This window comes from Porites lutea, chromosome 7 (genome assembly GCF_958299795.1).
Source record: "Porites lutea chromosome 7, jaPorLute2.1, whole genome shotgun sequence".
NCBI lineage: Eukaryota > Metazoa > Cnidaria > Anthozoa > Scleractinia > Poritidae > Porites > Porites lutea.
This window is the reverse complement of record NC_133207.1, coordinates 32,668,379-32,687,456: the sequence shown is the minus strand read 5'-3', so window position 1 is coordinate 32,687,456 and position 19,078 is coordinate 32,668,379. Positions and strand designations below refer to the sequence as shown.

At 40.5% G+C, this 19,078-nt stretch overlaps 2 protein-coding genes across 2 annotated transcripts in view; both read right to left on the bottom strand.

Moving 5' to 3' along the window:
- The window catches only part of LOC140942757 (uncharacterized), a 53,326-nt gene that overhangs the window by 11,555 nt on the left and 22,693 nt on the right, over positions 1-19,078 (bottom strand). The window lies entirely within an intron of this gene.
- LOC140943356 (uncharacterized) lies at positions 1,504-11,736 on the bottom strand. Its single transcript, XM_073392435.1, has 2 exons — positions 11,623-11,736; positions 1,504-2,214 (listed from the first exon to the last, which is right to left on the bottom strand). Exons 1-2 carry the CDS (start codon positions 11,734-11,736, stop codon positions 1,504-1,506), a joined length of 825 nt encoding a protein of 274 aa, XP_073248536.1.

The window sequence follows — 19,078 nt, the reverse complement described above, 5'->3', positions numbered from 1 at the left end:
GGTTAAATCTCCGGGATATGCTAATTACCGGGTAAAGAGGTTAGTGCTACATTATAACATCAGAGCAACTCTTTGTGAGAGTTTCTGTGATGTTATAACCCGAGTAAGATAATAAGTATTGCATCCTACACGATGAGCCGTGACGTTCACCGTTTCGGCTCTCACTGCTATCTGTGACGACAAGCCAATTATTAGCATATACCGGATATTTCTTCGGAAAGTAATCGAGAGTTCTTTTTTATGCAAATTTATATCTTTTGCTAGTTGTGCACGTGCATATGAAACTTGAAAACAATGCCAGTGAATAATGAGGACGCTCACTTGTAAACACAAAATCTGGGGGGAAAATTGGTTATGTTTGAGTCCCTATTTTAAAGCCTTCCCTGTTTTCAATGTTCTTGAAACTTGCAGGAAATATTTCTTGACGATTGATCTCGGAATTGTCGAATTTATAAAAAAATTTATCGAGCCGTTTTTGAAAAAATGTGAAATTTTCAGGCATGGACCAAATTACCTCCAAAAACTGTATGAAAAGCAGCTGAATGCAAGTTAATAAAATTCTTCTTACTCGCGATCGCCCAGAGCAATTCCCCTCTTTTTTTGTATGCAGTTTTCAATGGAATCAATCCACTATGAGATGAAGCCGCGTTCCCAAAGCTTATCATTTTCTTAAAATATTAGTGAATTGAGCGGCTAGCATGCTATTTCACTGCTTTGATGATTCTTAAAACTGCATTTCGAAATATCTCGAAAACGCTCTCATAGAATTTCTTCAAACTTTGCCATAATGGAGGCAATTATGGCAGGTACATACTCCCTTAAGCGATTTCTTCAAAAAACTCCTGGTACAGAGAAACACAACAATAAATGAAAAACGTTATGGCGTCATCACGTTGCCATGGCGACTCCGATTGCAATAAAACCCAGATCATAAGAAATTTTCATCTTTATATAATACAGTTGTGGTAATCGTTTTTCCATATCTTTACTCATGCCGACGTAGTTACGGCTCAAACTTGGGAGGTATCAACCCCAAAAAATCCAGTCGAGCCACCTTAACTGCCTGATTACGAGACTAAACACGCCATTGAATAAGTGGCAACCAACGAGAATATGGTTCAAAACCACTTAAACATAGCATTGTTAAACGTGTTTTAGTATTTAAACGGTGGATATGGGCATATTTTTATCCCCTATAAATTTTTCATCTGTTCGCATTTCCTAGCTGAAAGTCTAGTGATCCGAAAATTATAGGGATCAAAACTTACCTGTTCGAAAATTTCAGCCAGAAAAAAGGCTCCCGAAAATTTTAGGTGACCTTTTTAGGGTAAAAATCCGTTGAAAATGGGCAATTTTACCATGTTTTAGATGTTCGAAAATCCTAGGAGAGGCAGTCAAGCAAGAAATTTTACAACAAATGTTCCGAAAATTCTAGATCTCAAATCGTCTTCCGAACAGATATTTTTCCGAAAACTGTCGTTGGGGTGCCCCTGTTGAATTTTACTAATTAGACATGTACCCGCCAAACCACCATTGGGTCGTGGCCTGGCCTCCTGCGGTACATCGGAATCTGTTGTTGACATCAAAATAGGAACCAAAGTTGTCTTCATTTGGTACAGCTCCCTCAGTTGGTGCGAAAGTACAGCCAGTGGCACTGCTATCGATGTGAATGAGCCAAACATTAGTCTTCTGCCAAAACTTAGCCGTGGCACCGGCACCTCCAGCCACGTGTCCACGGATGTTCACATACTCTACTGGTTTGCACTGGCCTGAACCAACAAAATTCATGATGTCGAAACTACTGAACCTGCCTCTTAAGTAATTTCTGTAGTCGATCGATTTCGGGAGTTTTTGGAAATCCGGTCGATTGAAACTGCATGTTGCACGCCAGTGAGTTGAATGGCTGCGGACACTTTTCATTCGAGCAAGAGTCTGGCGGTACGCATCCCAGTTTGGATTGTTTTGGTTGATTGGTGCGTCTTGTGCGAAGGCCTTCGTTTGAAAACTTGGTAAATTCTTTGACAGTAGGTTCCATGACATCACCAGTGTCCAAGCTGCATTCGGTTCCAATGAGAGGTCGCAGTAAGTCATAAATCGATTATCGTTTTTGTCAAAAAGCCAGTAATAGCCGTTGCTCGTCACCCCATGTTGAAGGTAGTCAAGGCATGTTCGAGGTATGAAGGCATTCGTTCCCACATAGATGTCATTTAAAGTCTACAATTTCAAAAAAAATATTGAAGGACACTGCGCACCGTCGGGTAGGTGTTGGGGACGGGGGTTAGTATCATGGGTTCATAAAATTGCAGGACCAAAGAGAGAATGAGCTAGCTCATTATCTCTTGCAGGACCTTAAAGCTGCTGAACTTCCTGCAGTTTTCAATGAATTAACAAAACGACTCAAGTTGGTTAACCTAGAATTATACCATTTTGAATAACCCCAAGCCTTTCCAAGGGGTTAGGGAACGGAGGAAGAGGGGAGGTGTCTTCGCTGTCTCAGTCCCTTTTTCATTTCTTTCTTTGCGCGTGGTACTCAGGCTACCGTAAACTTCCGAAAGTAATGACTCTCGCTACTTTCGGAGGTCGCTACTCTAAGTTCGAGTGCCTAAAGTGCGTACCGTACATGGGCAGGGCCGTAGGAAGTTACGCAAATATATTCTCGACAAAGTGTGAAAACATACACAATTTTTATTTGGAGAACATTGTAATATGTTGTTTTTTTTAAATACCAATTCAAAGAATCAGTCTTCGAATATGCTATACGTATAGTAGCAGTCAATTCCGATTAATATCAGTAATATTAAATCTTATTGTAAACTGTTGGATTAGGTCGTTGCAGGTTTTTTATAATCTGATTAAAACTAAATATAGCTTTCTATATGTATAATTTCTGTTAATCCTTGTAAAAAGGGAAATTCTTTTAGAGGCTGCTACTTTCGACGTGTCGTTATTTTCGGGAGTCGCTACTTTCGAGATTAGCTAACACCTGTGAAATTTTATCGCTACTTTCGGGGGATCGCTACTTTCAATGGGTCGTTACCATTCGGAACTTTACGTTATGCTCAACTTAGCAAAATACAGCAGGTGTCTGAGTATTGGCCGGAATTTATTGCGGTCCACCCTAATTCCCCGTAAGTAGTTTTTTTTTTAGGGGAGGGGACGGCTGTACACAGGATGTTCACGCAGTACACAAGCTAGATACGAGTAGACATTTTTTTTAAAAGAAAAATCCTGTTATTGACCAATAAAAACGCCGCAATAATTTATTCCATAACAATTTGCGAACAGAAGACAAAGGTTTGTGCACCCTCATGGAGCTTCCAACATAAACTTTGAGCATCGTTGTTTTTATCATTGATGTTTGCAGCCTTTCATAACCAGTCTCCTCTAATAACTATGATGGTACGTACATTTTAAACTGCAATTTCGGAATTGTTTGATGTTTGGCATTCCCAAGTTTGCTTCGAGTGAATTGCGTAGTAAGAGGCAAATGTCTTGTAATTCAACGCTTGATATAAACCACTTTTGAACAAGAAATGAAACATCCCGAAAAAAGAGTCACGATTTAGTACTACGCTACAGCATTGTTAATTAAAGTAGAATGGTTGAGAAACCCTATGTTATATGTTTTTGTTAGCCTTTTTGGACCTGACCTTTCAAAACGTTCAATAATATTCCTCTCATTTTGAACTTACTTTGCATTAATTTATTCAGTCACAATTTGTGAACAAAAAACGATTGTACTCGGTCAGGGAGCTTCCAATGTAATCTACAGCCTACCGTTGTTTTCTATGGTCGGCCATTTGTTTCAAGATTATGACACGATATACGTGCGGTTTTTTGCCACGTAAACTTGCGATCTTTCCTGCTTTGTGGGTTTTTTTTCCAAAGTATGTGGCCATTTTCTTCTCAAACGCGCATATATATGCGCACAACAAGAGCCCATACATATGCGTTACAAACAAGCATGTGTATGTGGGGTCACAGAAAGTCGTCGCATAAGAGGCACCGAATTATAGCGTCAGCAAAACACCCCTTCAAGTACGATAGAGCTGAAAAGTAACTTCAGTTTGAATCAAGTATGGCCGTAATGGCCGCGTTAATTTCGAGCAAGGTTTGGTTCTTATTCATTGCCCTCGACCTTGGTGGTTGATGGCTCCCCGACAACGGATTTGTTGGAATCCATGGATTGGCGTTTGTGGGGAGTGATGAAAAACGAGCTCCCCTAAAAACGCCTGCTTGAGAGGCTGCTTGAGAGGCTGTGTACGCTATTTCACAAATGCTGACCGAAACAACGATCGATTCAGTCAGAAATAAGCGTCAGACAGGCCAAACACGACTCATAAGCTCACGTGTGATAATGTGAAACATGACCTTGAGAGTCTGCTTGAACAGATCAGTTTTTCTTCTTTTCTCTCTCTCGCGCGAATTATCACCTTTTCTCCTCCACGAACAAAATCTAAGCCTCCTAGTCTCGAAGCTTTTTATTCTTTCCCTCCATTCCATTAACTCTATAAATTCTATGTTTCTTCTTTCAGGGACCGCCGAGACCATTTTAAAGTGGTAGGGCTAAAAAATCTCGCCAATAAAAAGAAACATTAAGTTCAGTGTTTCGCCATTTTATATCTTGCATTTGCGCGCCATCTTATTTGCAACCTCAACAAATTTAACATGAACGTCGTCACGTGTTATGGTATCCAGTATAGCCAATATGTTAAATAAATCCTCCTTAGATTGCTACTTTTTGAAGTTGTCCGCAGTGCCGAAGTCTCTCTTGCGGTCCTCATTGCTGGAAACAAACTTATGTGCGACGTCAGCTATAGAGACACTGTCTGTTCTCAGCTTGTGACCATTCAACACTACTACTGTAGGTTGCTAAACCTTTCGTCACTCATCCTGGATCAAAGCCACGTCTTTAGACGCCGTACAGATGAGAATGAACCCTCGCCAGCAGTGCTTGTAGTAGGATTTACAGCAAACTGGAGCTTACAGATGGTTTGGCTTCCTGAATTAGCTTCTTTTTTGGTTCTGGAAACTTTAACACCGCCATCAGGATTTCGTCAAAACGTGATATCTTTTCCTCCTTTGACATAACTTCCAAAATACTCAGCTGCCCAGGTAGCGCCCCTGTATCAACATCTTCGCCGTATGGTGCTTCAAAGAACTATTGAACTCTGCCTCGTCGTCACCATTAACAGCTTTAACCAAGAGGGTCTCCATCTGGGCGTAGGAGCTAAAGCTTTCCTGATTAACACACTGATAGATAGCCCTGACGATAAGATGAATAGCCTCATAATAGACCCTCTAAGTTTGGGGATTTGGGGATAGCTTGGTGCACTATCACCAACCTCCAGTCTTGCCGCAGTGCGTCGTTTTCTTGGAATCGTTGGTTCGTCAAGCAGGCTTTCACTCCTGCGGGCAACATTAGCATAGAAATGGTCAAAGCTCTGATCATTGGTGGGTATTTTTTGTGAGCATCTCCTTGGTTAGAATTGCCAGACCTTCTCCACTGACAGCAGCCATATTAGTACCGTGAAGATCCTTAAATAGATTATCGGTGTGGGAATAAAGGTGCTCTCGAAGATGCAAAGCAAAGAAAAAGTCAAATCGCTCCATTTGGGCCTTACATCTTATTATCCTTGCACGCAAATCGGGTTGTAATAGTTCGGACAAGGAAACATCCCACTCTTTCATAGGGCAAAGTCCAATAATTCCACGCGAATTTTTTCCGTGTCAACTGGAGCGCTAGAAAATAAATCCCAGCAATAAAGGGTAGGGCAAAGGGGGGAATTTCAAATATCCCATGATGCATCGCTTCATACTATATTATCAAGCTTCTGAGCGCACGTGATCCTATCAGTTCAACAGGGACGTGACAGTTGAACAACGGTGGAAAGCGACTTGTTTCGCCGATAAAACTCTCTGTACCTTTGCAGTGTCGCTCTATCTACGATTTTAGTACTACTACACCAAATATACCACTTGTTAAGTCAGAGAGAGTCTTTTGGCCGCCGACGATGAGTTAACTAGCCTTACGATAGGCAGTCCACGCAAATGTTCTTAGAAGCTAGCGAGGAAGGTCTTTGCTTCAGTACGTGCTGTTTTAACATACGTTGATAAAGCTCTCCATGGATTAACAAGCGATTTCCACGTACTTGTCAAGAAATAAATACATATTCTAGGTGTGAGATTTCTCTTCGTTGCTTGTTTGTGATCGCGGTGCTCATGTTGTCAGTTCAATAATTTACGCTGAACATCATAATTTGTCAAACATAAACAGAAAAAAGCTTTATTAAGTAATGGGTGTTACTAAAACGAAGACCCCAAAACGAAGACCTAAGACCTAAGACCCCTTGGACTAAAACGAAGACCCTATGGACTAAAACGAAGACCCCATGGACTAAAACGAAGACCCTATGGACTAAAACGAAGACCCTATGGACTAAAACGAAGACCCCTTGGACTAAAAACGAAGACCCTATGGACTAAAACGAAGACCCTATGGACTAAAACGAAGACCCTATGGACTAAAACGAAGACCCCTTGGACTAAAACGAAGACCCCTTGGACTAAAACAAAGACCCCATGGACTGAAACGACTGATGCTAACCGCTGAGGGCAATGCCCGCTCCCGTAATTTTTTACGGCAATTTGGGAATGTTGTGGAATTTCCTCTGTGATAGTCAAGTCTATCACTTACCTTTCCATCAGGTTTCTTTGCGGAAAATATTTTGCATGTTTTAAACCTCTGTGGAAGTGTTTACGGTGAAGATGACGTCAGTTTATTTAAATCAAAGCTTTTTGCAGGGTGAAGGCGAGAGGGCCCTCTTGTGTTGTGTGGTTATAATGCGCGTGTGGCTATAATGCGATTGGCGTGACAAGCCCAAAGGTCATCAGCGTGTTCATGGGAGGCCTAGGCAATCAAAAAGGCTTTTGACAGGATTTGTCTTGAAGACTTCCGCCAAACGTGTTATGGGCGCGTAGTTGGGGTTTGAGGGAGGAGGAGGTCCATTCGCTTTCTGATATTTTATGGTTAAAAATTCATGGTCGGATGATTTGGGTGTCATCCCGGGTGTAATGAGTTAAGAAAATATAACCGCGCGCTCCAGCTTTCTAAAATATCGAAGAATTGTATCAATGCATTTAAAAAACAAAGCAGTGACAACACCTAGTACAGGGAGGGAATTTCTCATTGACGAATTCAAGGACAGAGGTACCTCGCGCTCTTTTTATTACTTTTTACCTCATCAATAGGGGCAAGAAAGCCTTCGATCTAGAACATTACTCGAGTACAGGTTAACATTTCGAGTTTCATTTAAGCGAGGTTCATTTGTCTTTATGCCGGGTTTTATTTGTTTTATTTATATCCCTGTCATACGCTGTTACGATATTCTATCCTCTATTGTTAAAAAATGACTAATCTTTACGGCTTAAACAGTTGTTTTTCTGATAACTGTGATAAAAAAATAATAATAATAAAAGAAAAAGAAGGAAAAAGACAAGGAAAAAAATCGCATGTTCGACGAGACTCGAACCTAGGATCTTTGTTCCAACAATATGGTTTTACCACTAGGCCACGAGGGCACTCTCGCCTTCACTCTGCAAAAAGCTTTCATTTAAATAAAACTGACGTCATCTTCACCGTAAACACTTCCAAAGAGGTTTAAAACATGCAAAATGTTTTCCGCGAAGAAACCTGAAGGAAAGGTAGGTCATAGACTTAACTATCACAACTAAATACTGCAGCGGAAATTCCACAACATTCCCAAATCGCCGTAACAAATAACGGGAGCGGGCATTGCAGGCATTGCCCTCAGCGGTTAGCATCAGTCGTTTTAGTCCATGAGGTCTTCGTTTTAGTCCATGGGGTCTTCGTTTAAGTCCAAGGGGTCTTCGTTTTAGTCCATAGGGTCTTCGTTTTAGTCCATAGGGTCTTCGTTTTAGTCCATAGGGTCTTCGTTTTAGTCCATAGGGTCTTCGTTTTAGTCCATAGGGTCTTCGTTTTAGTCCATGGGGTCTTCGTTTTAGTCCATAGGGTCTTCGTTTTAGTCCATGGGGTCTTCGTTTTAGTCCATAGGGTCTTCGTTTTAGTCCATAGGGTCTTCGTTTTAGTCCAAGGGGTCTTAGGTCTTAGGTCTTCGTTTTTGGGTCTTCGTTTTAGTAACACCCATTAAGTAATGGCAAAGTACATATACAAAAACACCCACTTCTTCGCTACAACGGATCCTAAAAGAATTATCAAAATGTCTTTAAAGGTTTTATACGCCAGTTGAGGTCCTACGGCATGCTATTCCATGACATTTGCTCGCCTGTATATTTCAAGTTCGCCACGCGCGGTGGTAACCGGAAGCCACCATGAGAAACCAATTTCACCTAAAATAATGAAATAAAAAAGCTTTAATACCATAACCCATTGAATTTAAACATTCATCATACCCTCAAGAGATAATATTTGTGTTTTTATCGGCGAAAAAAGAGCGAATTCAAGAAAAAATGTCCCATCTTCGCAGGACTTAGCATAAAGAAATTGAAACCTTTGTCTCGCATCTTAGCGGAGAAAGGGCAGAAAAAGCGATATTTCAAAACGATCAAACGCATAAAAATCGCGAGGTCGAAAGAGGTCGGAGCGTGGAACTAGTATCAAGCACTCCTTGTCCGCCGATTTAAATAATTTATAAGGGCAAATCTTGCTAGAATAAAGACAGTTTTCGATAATTGAAAGTCATCTAAATAAATATTCACTTGCGAGTTAAAACAGCATGGCTTAACAGGGTCGTAAACGGGAGCATTAATGCGTGAAATGACCATGCAAACATTTTACATTATCAATCAGATACCAAAGATTAACAGGACAAACTGAAACTTACCTTGGATGAGCTGCATCTGGAAATTCAGGTCGTTGAAAATCTCCCTCGAAATCCTCGAACGCTCTTTCCACGGCGGAGGGAAGACAGAAATTAGGCGCGTAGCATCATGGGATATATGAAATTCCCCCCTTTGGGTAGGGCTATAGCCCTACCAGCCCCTCCCCCTCCGCGGTCCCTGTCTTTTGTATTCTTACACTTTAATAGCCTTCCAACCGCCTCTCTTTCCTTGCTCCTCCACTTTAATCGTGATTTTCATGATTATCTAACTCGTTCTCGTTCAACTTGCATAAAATGTCCCTCAGGTATCAATTTGCTATTAGTTCTCAAGCCCCGATTATTTGGCCAAGGATATCCCCTTGACTGTCCGTAAGAGCCTTACCACCACTAACTTTAAAAAGAAACTAAAACTTTACTTTTTAAGGCTGAATTGAGTTAGCGCAGGATTCTCATAGTTTATTGTTAGTTTATTTGTCACTAGTACCACTAGTTTTATCTCTGCCATAGGTCCCATAACATTCTGCTTTCGTTAAGCCAGTAGGAAATTATTGACACCGGCTCTCGACCTTCTGCGCGGCGGTTTTCACTTATTCCGTTTATACGTTAAAACTAAAAAAAAGATAGAAGACTTAAACATTCATTAGATACTACATTATAGAACATTATATTACATTATATTCATCTTCATTGTAAAAAATGCGTATCTGGGTACATTAAATATAATTTCATGGAGTTTGTGTTACCCGCGGTTGCGTGACGGTTTCAACATTTTCTGCAAAAACATCGAAAATGAACTGCGCGTTGACCTCTCTCGGCGGGTTGCTTTTTGTTTGCCCAAGCTGGATTTTTTATATGTTGTACTACAACAGTAGGGCTTTTCTGAGGTATAATAATTCTCCTAAAATTCCATGTACCAAGCCGTGATTTTTTCCTTCAAAGTTTTGCAAAATTTCATTGTTTATGAAAGTGCCGAAGATAGGAATCTTTGGGCGTTTTTTAACCGAGTAAAAAATTCATTAACTTGCAATATTTTGACCAAATAGTATTGCAACTGGGATGCCTTACTTACCTGCCAAAGGTGAACTTGTTTCTTTGAACCGTCTTTCTTCCCGAGGGCTTTGAAAATGGGATAATTCAAAGGTTTTGGACCGGCGACTATATGGCGTGGGGCAGCATTTCACTTTTTGCCGGTTTTCTCGAAAAAGAAAATTCTTTGGAAACTTTGATTGTGATTTTCGAAAATGTTTCCCCAAAGGGTTTTTTCTGACTGAATATGAAGAATTTCGAAATTTCCGTTTTGACGGCAAATTGTCGATATTTACAGGCAGCCGCTCTTAGGTGGTCGCGAACTTCATCGATTGCCATCGATCATCAACGACAATTTTCGGAAAATATCTGTTCGGAAGACGATTTGAGATCTAGAATTTTCGGAACATTTGTTGTAAACTTTGTTGCTTACCTGCCTCTCCTAGGATTTTCTAACATCTAAAAAATGGTATAATTGCCCATTTTTAACGGATTTTTACCCTAAAAAGGTCACCTAGAATTTTCGGGACCCTTTTTTCTGGCTGAAATGTTCGAAAAGGTAAGTTTTGATCCCTATAAATTTTGCATCACTAGCTTGTTTCAGCTAGGAAATCCGAACAGATGAAAAATTTTTAGGGGATAAAAATATGCCTATATCTACCGTTTAAATACTAAAATACTTTCAACAATGCTATGTTTAAGTGGTTTTGAACTATATTCTTGTTGGGTGCCCCTGATCGATTGGCACTAAATTCATGTCTCCGTATCTTCAGGTATCGCGGGAGTGTACGCAGATCGTTTATTATATTTAAGCCTCAGTAGCAAAGTTTGAGAATTGTTCATCGATGTGGCTCCGTGAAAAACAGCACAAATAATTAAGACAATTAACATATCTCGTTGTCATTAGTACAAACTTGATCGATTTAGCTTCGAGGTCATTGCAAAGATTCAAACTGACCTGGGACGCAGTCGTCGTTCAAACACGATTAACTTTATTAGTACTCGATGAAATTGACAATTGAAATGTTTGACTAAATAGGTAATCGATTGATATTGCATGTTGATAACAATCTATTATGTTAATTGATCGATTCCCATCGATTATTCATTCATTCATTTACTCATTCTTTATTTGCCATATACACAAAATTTTACAATGCAAGGTTGGAATAATGAGATTAAAGAAAAAGTAAATGGCGAGGAGACCTGAAAGAAACCACGAGGCTTATAAAGAGTCAGGTCTCCTCAACTTAGATTGACATTGATAATCGATGATAATCAATGATCAATTCAATCAATTGATATTGATAATCGATGGAAATCAATAATCACAAAAAGTTTCGTGATCGATTGTCTATCGATTATCAATATCAATCGATTAATTGATATCGATTGCCATCGATTATCGATTTCATCGATTGTTCAGGTCGTGCATATACACATGCTTGTTTGTAACGCATATATGTGGGCTCTTGTTGTGCGAATATATATGCGCTTTTGAGAAGAAAATGGGCACATACTTGGGAAAAAAAAAACCACAAAGCAGGAAAGATCGCAAGTATACGTGGCAAAACACCGCACGTATATCGTAAACAAATGGCCGACCATAGTGTTCAACTTTGATGTTTGCCGGCTTTCCTAACCAGTCTCCTCTACTAACTATGGCTACAGTAAACTGAAGAAAAATACAAATTCGTTTGAACAGTTCTGGAAGGATTCTTGCACAGAACCTTACCTTTGAATTTTTTTCAGGACGTCCCTCATAGGGCTCGAAACCAAGCCTTTGACTTCCTACCTTAGCAGTTCCACCAACAAAACAAAGCAACAGAAAAGCTACCTGAGAATTCATCTGGTATATATGGAACCGGTAGATCGGACTGGTATAGTATAAATAACTTCCAATGCCTCTTCACGGAAGGAGACTCGTCTTGTTCCAGAAATGGGACTTCTGATTCTGCTTGCAAGGGTGCGTACAGCGAAATATTCATAGCAAGTATTGGACGCTCACGTACACACGGCAAAAAATACTAATATTCACCTTCTAAGCATCAGATTTCACGTGTAGTTTCACGTGACTTTTGATGACATTTGTTGTAAACAAACCTTGAATGTTCGGACATTGGTTCTCTCTCACATGCTGTACTTGCACGAAATACGAATCGCAATTTCAAGTTCGCGTTAACTTATATGTCTTCCTTCCCTTTCTATGGCAAGCCAAATGCAGCAATATTCAATTCATCGAATTTTATATGTAGTTTTGTATTATGTGTTCAACTATGCGTTCAATATTCAACTTATATTCAACATTCAACGCGTTATTCAATATTCAACTTCGCACTCAACATTCAACTATTCATTTTATATTCAATTCTTTTTTCACCCATTCAATTATCTATTCAACAATTTCAACCATTTATACAACATTCAACTTTAATTTTTAAAACATTCAACTATTTACAGCGGTCTTACCCAAGCGAGTATAGTCTAAGAGGAATCGCACAAATGCATTCATTACCATTTCGATAGAAGTTTCGACAAATAACGATTATGGCTGCTCCAGCTGCTAACGAAGCCCAGCCCCAAGGACCTCAGGTGCCTCGTGTCCCACAGGCCAATGTGGTCTAGCACATTCTAGCCGAACGACCTCCGCAAAAACCAATTCTCGACACCAACGGGCTTGAGGTAATGTGTCTACCGTTTTTTCATACTTCCCTAGCGCTGCTGCCGCTTTTCGTGTGCACGTGTCGGCATGTTCTCATTTGTCCCTTCCCTGCGTTTACCTGCGTAGTGTTCGTTCTCCACTCCATCTAGCCTCCTGGCTTACTTTGTTCATTGCCTTGTCATCAGCTTTTCGTGCCGATATGTATTTCATTTTAGTTTTTCCGGCATGAGAAGTTCTTTGGTTTGTTTGTTTGTTTCCTCATGACCGATGTTATTTATTTTAGTGTTTCCGGCATGAGAAGTTCTTTGGTTTGTTTGTTTGTTATCTCATGACCGATGTTATTTATTTTAGTTTTTCCGGCATGAGACGTTCTTTGGTTTGTTTGTTTGTTGCCTCATGATCGATGTTATCTATTGTGTCCTCTTTGCATTTTGCTTGGTTTATTTCCGGCTCGAGAAGTTTTATTTGTTGTTACCTCGTAGCCGATGTAATTCATTGCACTTTTCTGGCTTTTTTGCAATTAGCATTTCGCTTCGGTTTTGCTGGTTTTTAGTTTATCAATTTGTTTTGTTCCTCATTACCGGCGTTTTATCGCATTGTTATACATTTTCTCTAAAAGCTGCTACTTTGCTTAAGTTTTCCGGGCATGAGAAGTTCATTTATTCGTTTTTTCCCTCATGGCCGATGTTAATCATTGCATTTTTATTACTTTTATATACAAGAAATTTTGCCTGGTACAATGGCTTTAGCTAGCTTTTCGCTTTGCTTTTGCGTGCCGGCATCTAGTTTATTGTTTTGTCATTATTACCGGTTTTTTCATCGCTTTACTACACTTTTTATAGCAAACTTTGCTTTAGTTTTTCCGGCATGAGAAGTTGTTTATTTGTTGTTGCCTCATGGCCGATGTTTTTTATTGCTTTGTTGCTGTGGTTTATCACGAGGGTATTTTAATATATTTGTTTTCCCGGCATGAGAAGTTCTTTTGTTCGTTTGTTCCCCCATGGTCGATGTTATTCATTGCATTTTTATTACTTTTTATACCACAGAGTTTAATCCTTGGTACAATAGCTTCTAGTTTCTTTACTATCACACTTTGGTGTAGTGAAAACTTTGCTTTACTATCTCCGGCATTTTAAGTTCTTTAAATTGTTTGTTGCCTCATGGCCGATGTTGTTTATTCCTTGATGTTGCTGCTGTTTATCTCGTAGGCTTTTTATTTATTTATTTGTTTTCTGTTTGTTCCATATGACTGGTGTTTGTCGCATTATTATTATTATTTTTTTTTTTTGGGGTGACAATTTTGGTTTAGTTTTTTCCGGCGTTAGAAGTTCCTTAACTTTGTCTGTTACGCTTTCCATAGTTACTACGCTTTACTAAAATGGAGTGGGCATTTTTCTTGGTTTGCTTTCAGACATGACAAGTTTTATTAACTTGTCCCATGTAATTCATTGCCCTGTTATGGAATTTTGGTCAATCGGTATTTTAATTTTATTTGTTCGTCCGTTGCCTCATTTTGCAGTCGTCTTCTTACATTGTAATTAATCGACTTTGTTCTTTGTACTCCGAGAATTTTGTTTAAGCATTTGCCGCAAGATAAGTTCCCTTGTTTGTTTGTTATTTTGTTTAACGCATATCTTTCATTTCTGCTTCTCCGGCAATTGCGTTTATTTATTTGCTATGTTTTTAGTGTTGTTTCCTTCTTTTGTTTCGCCATTATAGCACCATTTTCTTGTCACATATCATATTGCTGATTTCAACGCCATTAGCATTGCTATCTTTCGTTTCCATAGTCCCGTGCGCGGTATCTTCTTCTTTATTGTTCTTTATATATTATTTTTCTGTTTCTTTGTCATTTCTGTTAGGCCTTTGTGCGTACTTTCCACGGATCTTTAGTTCTGCTCTCTTGGTTCCGACATCGTTCTTACCGTATTGCCTTGCCTTCTTGGTGTTTTTTCCTTTTTTCCCGTGTTCCGCGCTCTTCGCGGTCGAGGCATTATCTTAGTCGTGAGCTACAGATAAAATTTGTTTATTGCTACTAGTTTTGTGTGTCCTTTTTCCCTTACCCGCTCTAGGGTGGCAGTTTTGAAAGGGAGTCAATTTCCCTCTCAGTTATTTGAAGTTCAAAACTGCCATCCCCGGAGCCACCTCCTCTATTTTATTTGCCCTTTTTCCTTTTCTTTTAGCCCCCTTCCAAGCGTTTTAAGGGTGCCTCTCCTACCATTCCACGGTGGGAATTTACGGCGGAATTCGACCCTACAAGTGTTATCAGTCCTTAAGTGCCCTGGGTCGGCTTTTATGGCTCGCCTCTTGAGGTGGCTCAGGGGATGGCAGAAGGCAACATCCATATTGCATCTAAGTTCGTAGATGTTATAAGTAGCCAGGCTTGCGCGGATGTTTCCATGCTCTCCTTCAGAGATCCCGACTCTTTTGTTGCTGGTAACCTACAAAATCATTTTCCAGCCTGGGAGCTCATCGCCAACATTGCCCCGTTTGATTTTACGTCTAAGATTTTGCTGTGGATCAAGAACTGTGTTGATGTACACGATTTCTTTCAACCTTATAGGGGAGAGAACTTTGATTCGGCGTTACCCCCGCATCGGATTTTTTTCTAGCGCATCGTCTTGTAACCCGTTTGCTCAATTTATTTCTGATGCCATTATCGATTGATCTCTTAAGGACTCGGGCTATCTCCCCGTGGGGAAGGGTTGGTGAAGTTCCCCCTCCTCATTTGGTTATGCCGTTTATGTAATGACAACCATTTTCTCAATTTGTGGATCAAGGACATGCCATTTCAGCTAGATTCCCTTTTACGGCCCCCTCCAATGTAAAAGAGAATAAGATATTGTTTACAATTCTCAATTTTAAGTTCACGTATGTACAAGCAAAAAGAATCTACATGAAGGTAACGTCCTGGGCCCAGTTGTTCGAAGGTCGATTACCGCTAACCCAGGGTTAAATTTTAACCTGGGTTTCTTTTTTCTTTTGTTCAAAAGCATTTTCCCGGACTATTTTCTCTATTCTTTTAAGAGCATCCAATCATCAAATTGTAAGCAAAAAGAATAAAACTGAATTTACTTTTTAAGCTCTCATATCTGAATTCAAATTTCGCACAAACCCCGGCTTATCTTTACCCTGTTTTGAAATACCCGGCCCTGTATTTCAGTCTTAAGTCTTAAAAAAAAAAAAACTAGCACGAAAAAAAGTCCGGCAGTGCATTCCACTGTCTAGTTGAAAAGTAAGAAAAGCAGTTCTTTTAGGTTTACTAGGTGAAAGAATGTAGTTGCCGCGAAGATCATAGGAAGAGGTCCGGAGTGACAACTTATTCTTCATATAAGCAGGAAAATGAGCGAAACACAATTTGTTATATGACAATATGAAAAATTCTGAACGCGCTTGTTACATCACGAAGTAGAGTTGACTTCTAAAAGAAGAGTGGTGTATGGATACGAGTAATCTCCAATTATAAATCTAAGTATTCTTTTATTTAGTGCTTCAAGCTTATCCGCTTCGCGCGCTCCTCAAAAGTGCCAGACAGATGAGGTAAAATATTACGCTTTATACAGTTTAAATAAGATTTCCCTGCGTATGAGTTTTCGAAAGCGCATCATAACATTTAATTGATTGTTAATTTTTTTGCATACATTTTATATATGCCTAGAAAAATTCAGTTTCTTAACTATTTCCATTCCAAAATCTCTAAAGTGTCCTTTACTGGGCAGGAAAATCCATGCTGTCTTCGTATCACCTAGGACTAGACCCTGATGCTTGCTCTCATTAACTAACATCCCATTTTCATGGGACCACTGATTGGCCACCCCCACATTATGAGATACGCATGCTTCTAAAGCTGCCGGATCGACGTGGGAGTCGTACACGTGATGATCGTCCGCATCGGCATTCAACTTGGCCTTCTTTACGTGGAAGAAAAGATCGTTAATGAAAATGCTGAATAGCATAGGTCCTTGCACACTTCCCCGCGGGACCCCGCGCTTTACGCTTTCTCAGGTTTAAAAGGTGTCTCCAACTTGAACTCTATGAGTTCTGCCAAAAAGATAGTTTCTAATTAGGGCACAACTTTTGTCGTCCATACCATAGGCCCTCAGTTTCGACAGGAGGAGTGGATACTGAATAACATCAAACGCTTTGGAGAAATCCATAAAAACTACCGCAACGAGCTCCCCCCTGTCGCGCATCATCCTCCAGTCCTCCGTCAACCTTTGCAAAGAGGTCTAGCAACTACGAAACTTTCTATGAGCGCTTGTGAAGTCTGATAAGAGCCCAGTGTAAAATTCATACATCTGCCCTGATAGAAGCCTTTCAAAAATAATGTTTAGAGTAGGGAGCACAGTTACGGGCCTATAGTTGATCGTACGAAACTCGTCGTCTTTTTTGTACAAAGGAGTCACCGTACACACCTTCCAGCTAGCAGGATAACAGTAATGAGTAAGTATATTTATGAAGAGAATGTACTAATTTTCGGTTTAGTCTGTTCACATAAGTTTTCTACATCGGTTCGTTATCTTTGACTTTTTGTTATTCATAGTGTCATATCCTACTGTAATGAGCATGTGTTACGCGTGATTATTAAAATTCAGTTTCTTTTTATATCCCGTCTCTTTTTGTCTCCCATATCATACCCCTCTACCCATTCTTCCTTTTCTCTAGGCTCTTCCTTCTGTTCCGCGTTTTTTCGTTCCAGCAGTTCCGTGCCCATCTTGTCACTATCCCAATGTCCATGTCTTCAAGTTTTGTCAAAATTACTGTTATGTTAGGCGTCGTGTTCACTAAGCCCTTCCCACGGCAGTCAGTTTCGTCCTCCCTGCGTTTGATCTGCGTATCAGCTCTCTCCAGTCGGCAAGTCTATCGTCCGCTTATTCCCGCAGAAACAATCTTTAAAGGCCGAGCTTGAAGGTTTTATTTACGCCCTCCCTGACAATAAAAGCCTTTTTGATGCCATCCCTCTAGATGCTTGCCGCTTTTTGGTTTTCAAGGACTCAAAAGGTAAAGCCCAAGTCCATAACATGGGACGTCCACATCTTGGTCAGCGGGGTTCTTTCCCTTGCAAGTACCCATTGCGACTGGCCTACTCCACCGTTGACTGATACATTGGCAAGTTACGCTCTATATTTTCCGTCATTGGTCGTCTAGGCGACTGGCGTAGGACTCTCCTTATTGGTAACCCGTTCTCTGATTTGTTAGTAAAGCATTACCTCAAAGAGTTCTCTGCTGAGCAACTCCGGGCCAGCTTCGCTCCCAAGCAGGCTGTGCCGCCTTTTGCTGACAAATTGCTTTTGCTTTCTCGACACATCGAGAAAACGTCTTCTCCTCTCGTCCCTCTTGCCAGCTGACATGTTTGTCACCGCCAGAGATCAAGCGTTCTTCAAGGCTTTTTTCTCTTCTGATGACCGTGCATTGCGGGGATCTGGGGCACGTTAAGATCTCGGATACTGCTCGTTTCCCTGATGGGAATGCATTCTTATCACATTTGGGGAAAGACTTTGAGGGATGGCGTCCGCACCGTCTTTAGCATGCGACGTCACCCCAATCCAGCATTATGCCCTATTAAGGGTCTTTAAACTTATGTGTCGGTTGCTCATGAACTTGGCATTAGCCTATCTCCTGGATACTTGTTTCGTTGGACAAATCATCAGGGGCATATTTTTGATAAACCCCTTTTAAGCTCCGAGGTCGACTCCCGCCTTAGAAAATATACTCGTGATGCCAACATTGACAGTGGGGAAACCCTTCACAGTTCTCGTTCCGGTAGTGCCCTTACTCTGGCTTTCTCCGGTTCCCCTTTGGCTGACGTTATATCTCACGTTGGCTGGTCAAGTTCCAAAACAGCTTTTACTTACCTTAAGTTAGCTGACGTTTTCAGGGCTGGGGCTCCAGCTGACCTACTTGCTTCTGCTCCTTCGCAGTCTCAGGAGGCCTCTCGCATTTATGACGATTACAACTCCTTAAAGGATTTTGTTTCTGCTTTCCCTGTGTCCAACTCGTCTTCATTCAAGCGTGCTCTTCCACCTTTATTTTCCCTTTGTCTCATGGCTTCCTCTAGCTTTCAGTTTTGGGGCGTTTAGTATGGAGTTTTCTTTGAGATTGGGCTGTTGGTCTCCGCTTTCTGGGTACCTGGCGTTCTACATGTCATTGTTCTCTGTGGCCGCCGAACTTCCATACCTCAATAGGAGTGCGGGTAAGATCGGTGTAAATAGGATACTATTCACTCAACATGCAATTATTCATTCAACTCTTTTGAGCCCTCACTACTAGTTCCGCAAATACACTTTTATGGCTCGGAAATTTGGCATGGATTTTTTTGGGTTTTGATTTTTGCCTTTATTCGATAATCCCTGACACTTGAAGTCCCCCTAGCCATGAATTCTGGTCTTAGTAGTAAGTAGATGTCATTGTGCAAATGGCAAGTGTTTCCATAATGAAGAAGAATGCTCTTACAACAGAGTTCAGTCTCGCTTGCTTGGAGATTAGAACGAGAAATGAGGAGGCGATTAATTCTACATGAAACAGGAGG

Excerpts from the sequence above, each read along its gene's own strand:
- LOC140943356 (XM_073392435.1), bottom strand. The coding sequence starts at position 11,736 with ATGAATTCTCAGGTAGCTTTTCTGTTGCTTTGTTTTGTTGGTGGAACT. Across the intron at positions 2,215-11,622 it reads GTCCTGAAAAAAATTCAAAG|ACTTTAAATGACATCTATGT; the intron begins GTAAGGTTCTGT and ends TTGAAATTGTAG.